The 10173-nt window shown below is 30.8% G+C and overlaps 1 protein-coding gene across 1 annotated transcript; it reads right to left on the bottom strand.

Moving 5' to 3' along the window:
* Window positions 1-5758: 5758 nt before the first annotated feature.
* LOC140957324 (uncharacterized) lies at window positions 5759-6510 on the bottom strand. The gene has a single exon (XM_073414527.1). The coding sequence runs from the start codon at window positions 6443-6445 to the stop codon at window positions 5900-5902; it is 546 nt and encodes a 181-aa protein (XP_073270628.1). The 5' UTR covers window positions 6446-6510; the 3' UTR covers window positions 5759-5899.
* Window positions 6511-10173: the final 3663 nt, after the last annotated feature.

A 10173-nucleotide genomic window follows, 5' to 3' on the forward strand; every position in this document is an offset into this window, starting at 1 on the left:
CACATATGCGTCAGGGGTTTCAGTCAGCAGAACTACTCGGCCCTTCCGCTAGTCATCAGAGGTGTGACGCTTAAACGTCCTCGGTTCTGATGTCTAAATAACTCATCCAAGAGTAAACAGAAATCTCGAAAACAACGGAGTCATGTCTCGATATGAATGCATGCTCAACAATGCATATAAATCCACAGACTATTCCAATATATTTAAAAACTCACATTTATTTTAAAAAAAATGAGGAATAATCTTAAAATACACCCAAACAGCACAAAGAGCACATAAACACATAATTCTCATCAACTAAATTACACGTCGTTATAGACGTTGTAAGGAATCGATCAATCTGTACCTTAACCTTCAAATTAAATTACCACAATAACTTATGAACTCGTTGGTGCTTCCTGGCTACTAAAAACTGTGGCAAATACTTTATTATCATCAAATAAATATTCAACTTTTTCCAAATACAAGTTACTAATTCAAACTTGGACCTAAGCTCGGTTTTAAGGTCATAACTCAATCAAAACCTAACCAAAACACACTTATCATACATGGATTGAAACCTAACTCAAAATCTCATATTTCATTAGAAGACATCAGAAGTAAATTCTACCATCTCGACACTGAAAAACAAACAAAACCAGAAACCATGAGAAATAAGTTCTGTGACAGATTCAAGTTCGACACTAATGAGTATAAAATTCATATCTAACTCATCATTGACTCAAATCAATATCCATCAATTAAAAATTAAAGATAACTCAAATATCTAAGTTTCCACAGAAGAAACCATTTCCAGAATCTCAATAGATAAATCTCAAAATTATCAAGAAGACGCTACTACATATGCAATTCGAGGCAGAAATATGTAACTAAGCGGTTTCGGAAAAATGAGCATAACTATTTCAATTCTTAATGGAATTTAACAATTCTTATATCAATACGAAGACAACACATAGATTTACAACTTTTATTTGAATCATAAGTCCAGAATCCGAATGAATATAGATCATAAACTCAAATTACAGTACATATTCTACGCAACTCCAACACAGAATTCCATTTTGACACATTTTGTTAGAAAAATCATATCAAATTCGTTTCAAATTGGAATTCCATTTTGTCAGCGGCTACAGAAAGCTAAAACATAGATATTTGAACCACAAGTCAAGAATCTTAGTGCACAACACACACAAACCCGAAAATTAGAAGCCAAATCTGTAATTTGAAACAGAAACCAACATCTCCTTTCATGAACAAAATTGAAAACCTAGGCTTAAGTATTACCTTCAAAGCTTCCTATGAACTGAAATAGAGTTGGAAATGAGATAATCAAGCCCTAAAGTACACAAATTAAGCAAGCATAAAGGCTGGAAAAGAAAACATAACAGCAAGGGCTCAATAGGGAGCTTGTTGCTTACTTGCTCTTGCTTTAAACCAACTTTTGAGCTGCTGAACTATCTTCAAGGAAGAAGACACTGCAATTTCTGGAGGCGAAGAGATGAGCAGCGAGGGTTGAAAGCTAGGCACGAAAGAGAACAAAATGGATGCCAAGAGAGGAGGCGAGAAGTTTGAGGAGGAAATGAATTGGGCTTGGGAAAATGAGCTTCCCTCTCACATAAAACACACACACACACACATATATATAGATACAACTCACGTGCTATAAAACTCAGATATGTATTTTAATATCTTCTATAATTCCGATATTTTTTAATACATATTCTTAACACACAATTAAAATTATTTGGCTTAATTGCTTTAATTTAGCACTTTAAAATAATTATTTCTAATTCTTGTCAAATATTGAATAATTAAATTCGGGTTCTCACAATATTCCTTAATTAACATTTCTCTCCAAATATTTGGCATTTTAATGAAGAAAATTTGCTTTGCTATATTTTCTTCTACCCCTAAATTTCATCTATATTTAATGAATAACATATTATATTCATCCACTAAACAGGTGTCATGTAATATAAAACTATACAGAGCTTGAGTATATTTCTTTTTCTTCTATATGTCTTGAATATTAAAATATTCCACACTTATAAATTGTGCTTTAAATTGGGTATTCATTCTTTAGGCTATCTCACTGAGAGATTTTCTAGCTAGGACTGACTCTTTGGTTTCTACCGAAGTCATGTCCCATGCAATTTTCATCGATGCCATAAAATTCATTTCTAAAAGTTTAATTAATCATTCTATGTTGAGATCAAGTATTCCTGTTGCGATTCTCATAGTCGATGCCCAATCATCTATGAGATCTACTTTTTTTTTTTTTTAAATCCAGTACATCAAGATTAACCATAACCCTATAAGAATGTATAGGTTCCAAAACTGATTTCTCATAGGTGTTTGGTATAAGGGAATTTGACTTACTGATTTCTCATAGGTGTTTGGTATAAGGGAATTTGACTTCTCATTGACCTGGTTTCCGTTGGATGTGCTTCTCTACCAACCTGAAAATCTGTTTGGGGTCCTCTCATATTTTTGTTATGAGATTCCATACTTTCCTTTGGTGGTTCATGAAAATACGACGATGTTATTGCAGATGGTTAATCCCTAGATGTGTTCATCTTCATATCGACAACCCTGAGATTTACTAAAGATTCTGCAAAGTCTTGGCGATCATCGAGATCAATCTTTTCTAAAGTTGTCATCAGATTAATTTCTTCTCTAAAATATTTTTAATTAGATTGATCATTTTTCTTCATCGATTAAAGTTTTTGGCATCACCGTGGTCGTCCATCTTTGATGTAATAAGTATTCAGTACCAAAAGATGGTGGTAACATTCCTACTAAAGTCCTTTTACTAAAACTTGTTTGTTTTTCTAGAGTTTGGATTATTATTTGAATATCATATTATATTACAAGAATTTCTTCTTGTTTTTCAATTATTTTTTCCACTTTTTTGGTGCATAATACAGCATACTGCCATAATTCTGAATCATAAATTTACCTTTGGATTCTGATAAGTTCCATATTGCTCTTGATATCTAACTTAGATTAGATAATCTTGTTTCAAATATTCCAAAGTATTAGAATAATTCATGAAAATAATTAATCTCGTGCCTGTGTTTAGATCCATACTATTTGAAAAAATTCTCCAAACATTTAATTACACAGTAATAATAATTTTGTATAAATTTACTTGAGCTTTGAAACCATTTCTCACCCAGTTATGAAAACAATGATGTATTTGATCTTTTTGTCTAAAATTAGGGAAATCAAACTAAGATTTTAGGCTGTAAAAAATAAATGCTAAGTTGAAACATATATTGAAATTTTTTTATCTAATTTACTCTTAATTTAACGGTATATAGTAATTTTTATTGAATTTTATATATAAAGAGAGATGATAAGATATAAGCACGAGATGCATGCACACAACTAGCTAGTGGAGACATGCACCTATAAATGCTGGGATGATAGGAATTGACTTTTGAGTTCGTGCGACTGTGAGTGCAATTAATTGGATGATTACTCACTCAGTTATTAAATAATAATAATAATTTTATTATTATATATATACAATTAATTTTAATATATATAATTAATTATTATTTAAAATATTATATATATATATATAGATATAAATAGACACCGAAGGCTGAAACAACGTATTGAATTCCTGATACTTGATAAATAATCAGAAAGCAATTGTTATAATTGCAGAAAAATGGAAGCTAACGAATAGACCTGGCGTGTCCGGGTCCGGGTCCCCACACCACGAGTCTTTAACTGGCTCGCTAATGGCCGCTTAAGGTCTGAGTCACAAAACTAATGGTCTAAATCAGTATCTGGACTATCTTAATAAAAGTTGTGAACTATTGAATTTAAAAGTAATATTTGTGTTTAAAAAAGAATATTTAAAAAAATTTTAAAGAATAAAATATATAAATTAAAAAAAAACTTGCACAATTTAACTTATAAAAATTATATCAAATATTTCATTATCTCAATAAAAAAAAATCTATTACATTTCTTGAATAAAAAATCTATTACATTTCTTCAATAAAAAATTTATTATATTTTAACTTCCAACATCTTATATTAAAAATATATCAAATTTTATTATTTTCAATCACATTCACACGCATTTCCTCTCGTTAGTTTTCAGATGTTCCATCAGTTTCGTCTCGGTGATTTTTATCACTTTTAATATGTTGTGTTCGGCTAGTGACTTTTGATTAAACATTGAGCAAACATTGGGCTTCTAAATTTTTCGACCTTAAGCTAGAACGTCTCTCATTCAATATATTTCATCCAATACTAGCATCATTAAAAACTTTTAAAATTTCACAAATATTAGTGCATATATTCCACTGAATTGAAATAAACATCACGAGCTTGAACATATTGAAGAAAAAATATACAAAATATATTCAAATAAATAATAACAATTTATATATTGAATTTCAACGAGTTAAAACTTATCTTGCAAACCGTTTAGGGCTCATATCATTTATTTTTTAAAATTTACCTTATTGTTTCATAACTTGAGTATGTGTCCATAAATAATGAATTGAGTTCCTAATTGATTGAATAAGTGATGATAAATTTTTTAGTTCATCTTAAACACACAAATTTAAAATATGATAGGTGCACCTAATATGAAAATATTTACCTCCTAGCGACAATTTACATATTTCAATAAGTTCGGCAATACCAAAAGTATTTGCACTAGCATTATCGAAAGAAATTGAAAAAATTTCAGAAGTTAGATCATATTATTATAAAATAACAAATAAAAATTGAGAAATATTTAGTGTCGTGTGTTTTTCGTTAAAACATCAACATGAAAACAATATTTTTTGAATGTTCCAAAAATTATCAATACAATATGACATATAATAATCATATATGAACAACTTTGTCAATGATCATTCTAACTATCGGAACACAAAGAAACTTTATTATTTAAACTTGGAAATTCCTTAATTAATTTGTTTTATGAATGAATAATTTTTTAAATGTACATTTGAGAGTATTTGTAGGATATGTCTGATAGAAATATTTTCATTTGTAGAAAAGCAAATTTTCAAAAGATTATTTGTCACTACAACTAAAAGAAAATTGTTTTAAATGTTTATATATAAATTTAGCTTCGTCAAATTTAAAAATTGAGAATCATTACTCGATTGAGAAGAGAAAGCCGGAACTTGAATTTGAGAACGATCAATATCGATTTTCACCATATGATTTTTCTCTGCGTACCGTTTCAAAGTCTCATAACTTAAAATTTGTAAGTTCTCGAAAAATATTTGCATCTGACTTGCATATTACCGGAAGAAAACGTCACTTTTGTCGAAATGTTTGGTGAAGATATGAGATTTCAGGCGAGGCACCGCTCGAGTTTTACTTTTAGCTTTTAAACTCCATGGAATTGTTCATATTTTCTTGACTTTGATGATGACGTATTTGTGGAACATCTTGTTCACGTTCTTGATGTCCCTTATCGGAAAAATAAAGATCATAGTCATCGACATTGAAATATTGAATGAAAGAAAATTGCGATCCTCGAACTCAGGTTGTATGATGCTCTTTCCCTTTCCCTTGTCATCCCAATGACTTGATCCTTCTGCGGCCATTTGTATAAATATGAAATTGATGTTACGAATTATATATATGTGATGTTTGTAGTCATACTTATAAGCGGAAAACAAAAAATGAGAGCAAGATTATCCACCTTCACCTTTCAATTCTCGAGAGTACTGATGGATCGGAAATGAAAAAGAGAGGCATATTATCTTAAAACTCGAAATAAAAAAATATTATTATTAATAATTCAATCAATTAAAAACAAGATGTAATAATATTATAGATGATTAATTAAACTCGTGGAAATTGGCATTAAGCCACTTCCATTTTCTTTCCACACATAACAGCCCGATCAGCCCTACGCGGCCTCCTTCACTTCCACCGCAGTAGCCGCGTTCACTTCCACGCCATCCTTCGCCACCTCTGCCTCCTTCGATGCCACATTCCCATCCAACACACCGACCTTCTGCGGCTTCTCTATCCCCTCTATCTCGAACGCCGACGTGGGGAACGTCCGGAACATCCCTGTCGGAGTCTTGAACGTGATCTTCCCAGTGGGGGGATCGTCGACAGAGATCTCACTCAGTTTGAGCCAAAGAAGCTCTTTAGCTTTAACCCCCGTGAGTTTCTTGATCTTGTTGGGCTCAGCGTAAGCCGTCACCTCTCTCGCGTACTGCACCAGTTTCCCGATCTTCTCGAACTTGTGCTCGCATTTCTTCTTCTGTATGAGCCACACGAAGCCCGTTTCTTTGACGTAGCCGCACTCCTCGATGTCCTGCAGCGGAAGAAGGCCATTGGGCAAGCCGACTTCCGTGAGCAAGAACTGGGATTTCACGGTGCATATATCGTGGCCATGGTAGAGCTCCGATGCGCTTGCTCGGATTTCATCTGTTATCAGAGACATTTTTGGATATTCTTGAAGTCGTCTCTTCTGTGGGAGGAAGATTGTGAGTTAAGCGTGGAGTGTAACGCGTGCGGTGGTATTTATAGTTGAGACTATGCAACTTTTCCTTTGCCCTTTATGTGTAACTTCTAAAATACCCCTTTTTTTTTGTCATGTATTTTATGTATATATATATGATATATGATATGATGAATTAAATCAATTTGTGTTTTTTTTTAGGCAAAAACTTTTGTGAGATGGTCCCACGGGTCGTATTTTGTGCGACGGATCTCTTATTTGGGTTATACACGAAAAAATATTACTTTTTATGCTAAGAGTATTACTGTTTATTGTTAATATCGGTAGGGTTGACTCGTCTCACATATAAAGATTCATGAGACCGTCTTACACAAGTTGTATTCGTTTAGGAATCCGATCGGGTTCGATTGGAGTAGTTTCCATGGTATTTTTGTGCTCGATCGATTTCATTTTTATTAGCTTATCATCAATGAATTTGAGTTTGAATTTAGAAAATTTTATAGAATTTGAAGGTCTCAAAGAATATAAGGAAATTGAACTTTATATTAATTTGGAAATTAATAATGTGAATTGCAATATTAAAATATAAAGGAAAGGGCAAAGAAAGAGAATTGAAAACGAGTTGGACGTAAATTTAAGGATAATTAAGGAAGGAAGGTAGCAGTTGGAAGCGGAGAATGACATTAACATATTTGTTTGTTGTTGCAGTTGGGAGTGTGAGGCGACAAATTAAAGAAGTGGCCAATTCATATTTATTCAATTATTTAATACTATACTGACCCACAAATAGAGAAAATAACCATGGGCTCACAACTAAAATAAATATAAATNAATATGACTCATTAGACCTTCTCACACAAGTTTTTGCCAAATTGATATTATTCTTTGTGTGGGATGTAATTATCGTTTTTGTTACGAGAGCCATGAAAAATGTGGTGTGTGAGATATAGTATAATATAAAAATTTGAGCTCCATTATTATCGTCACATATAGTTTTTGGTTAAGTCGAAAGTATTCGATCTTATATTTTTTTTCTTTCAATTTGGTTTTCATTGAAGTTTTAGATGTCAGATGTCGGAGATATATCCGATTGAAATTGAGAATTGATATAGGAAATGTTACAAAGAATTAAAGATGAACATTACACTGGGACCGAATTCTGATAATTTAGATGATCGAAAATCTAGATGTACAAACTTATATGAACAATTTATTTTTATTATATTTTTGTTACTATTTAATTTCTTTAAATAATTTCTGTGATTTTAATTTTCTATAAAGTATTATTTCGTGTTAATTCGTAATTTTGTTTTCATTTCTTTTTATGAATCATGGATTTTTTTAGGTTAAAGGATGATATTTTTTTTAAGCAAAGAGTGCAAATTATTGAGATAAACTTGGCTCCCAACCGACCTATTGCCGTCCATATTTTAATTTTTTTAAAAATTAATATAAAGATAATAGAAATTATAATAATTATTTACATTTTCATCTCATTTAAATATTAATTTTTTTCCCTATATATGTTTACCTCTACATGATTTTAGCACGCTACTTTATCGAAATTGAGTTTTTAGTCATCTGTCTTTTATATTTAATAATGAGTAGGTCTCTTGTGAGACGGTCTCACGAATCTTTATCTGTGAGACGAGTCAACCCTACCGATATTCACAATAAAAAGTAATACACTTAACATAAAAAGTAATATTTTTTCATTGATGACCCAAATAAGATATCTGTATCACACAAGTTTTTGACTTTAGACAATTTTGATAATTTGTAATGCAATTAGTCATTTTTCCTTAAGAAAAGATGCATTAATACGAGCACCACGTCCGCGTCGCTTATTAAAATCGCTAGAGTCAACATGTTAACTATAAATTTTGATCAAATAAAGGCTTACAATCACAAAATACAAACATAAAGTTATTTTTAAATAAATTACCTCGAACGTGAACCCCGTCGAGACTTATCTCTAGCTGACAAAATATTAATTCATTCATATTTATAATTTATAGCTAGATCCTGAATTTATCTCCAGTGCACGAATCGAGAAAACGGCCCATTGCTTTTAAATTAATTGGAAGTAGGTTTCTTGTGAGACGGTCTCACGAATCTTTATCTATGAGACGAGTCGACTTTACGGATATTCACAATAAAAAGTAATACACTTCGAATAAAAAGTAATATTTTTTCATGGATGAACCAAATAAGATATATATGTCTCACAAAATACGACCCGTGAAACCGTCTCACACAAGTTTTTGTTATTAATTGGCGCGTAAAAAGGAAAATAAATATTACCATTATTTATTTCTTATGATAATATAGTGCTGTAATAAAAATCCACATCAATGTTAGATTTTGGGTCGGTGCCAAATTAATTTGCGAGGAGAAATTTTCTTAGAATTACTGTCCAACTACCCTCTGGGTAGGCTTTCATTATTTCAAACGACCCACCTGACCAACAGTTGTCTAATTAAGTCCAACTTTTTTTTATTCATAATTCATATACGAAGACGTGTGTGTAATATATATATTAATATATCTATGTTTTAATATATCTATGTTATAAAATAATATCAAAGTGAAATATTTTAGGGAAACATTTGTTATATAAATACATAAATTTAATTAATTTACTATTTATAGATTATTTTCTTATAATTTTATTAGAAAAATTCGAATATTTTCTACATTTAATATCCATATTCAACATATGATTGAAATAAGATATAGAACATTTATTTTATATAATATTTTGATATTTTCTCTCTTTTATATGATGTTAAATCAACGATCTATTTTTTAATGCATAAGTAAGAAAAATCTTCGAGTCTTGTAAATATTTAAAAAAATAAAATTAAAAGACCATGTTGATCAAAAGACTTTTTATTTTTTTTTTAAAAAAAAAAACCAAATTTAGTTTCTATTAATGATTATCCCTTGAAAATATAGTATAGATGATATTTGGATTTCAAAAATATGAGAATATATGACATTGCCGAGTTTGTGTCTAATAGAATGTCTGGTTAAACTATGTCGAGCTGAACCAAAACTCGTATCATCTTGACCCAAAATTTCAATGAGACAGTCTTATATATTTATATTCATGAGAGAGTCGACTCGATCCACACCTTAAGTGAAAAGTAATACTTTTAGAATAAAAACTAATATTTTTTCATTATTCGAGTCGGGTAAGATATTCATCTTACAAAATTGACTCGTGGGATAATTTCATACGAGCTCTTGTGAAATAATAATTATTTCACTCGTGTCTTCAAATGATTGATTTTATCAAAACATATATATACGGAAACGTAGATCTCGTGTATCAAACGATACTGTCGATTTTTATTCAATGTTATATTAAGGGCAAACTTTCAATAACTCCTACATCTCTTCTCAACTTTATTTTTACTCCCTATCCCTTCAATTCTTTGTTTTAGCTTCCTAATATTTTAAAATTTCCAATAATACCCTTATTCTTTTATTCTAGTAATTGATTCTTTTAAACATAAAAGTCCATCATGCTTCCGTAAAATAAATTAAATCTTTTACCTCTTTGACCAGAGTGCCACCGGGTTATATCCACCGTATTTTACGAACTGCTTCTCACAGTCCAACCACACAATCGCAACCGATGGTTACTGACGCAGATTCCTTCAGCAGCACTTAGCACAACTCTAATTCGTTTCCTACCTTAGGGT

This window comes from Primulina huaijiensis, chromosome 14 (assembly GCF_012295235.1).
Source record: "Primulina huaijiensis isolate GDHJ02 chromosome 14, ASM1229523v2, whole genome shotgun sequence".
Taxonomy (NCBI): Eukaryota; Viridiplantae; Streptophyta; class Magnoliopsida; order Lamiales; family Gesneriaceae; genus Primulina; species Primulina huaijiensis.

Excerpts from the sequence above, each read along its gene's own strand:
- LOC140957324 (XM_073414527.1), bottom strand. The coding sequence starts at position 6,445 with ATGTCTCTGATAACAGATGAAATCCGAGCAAGCGCATCGGAGCTCTAC.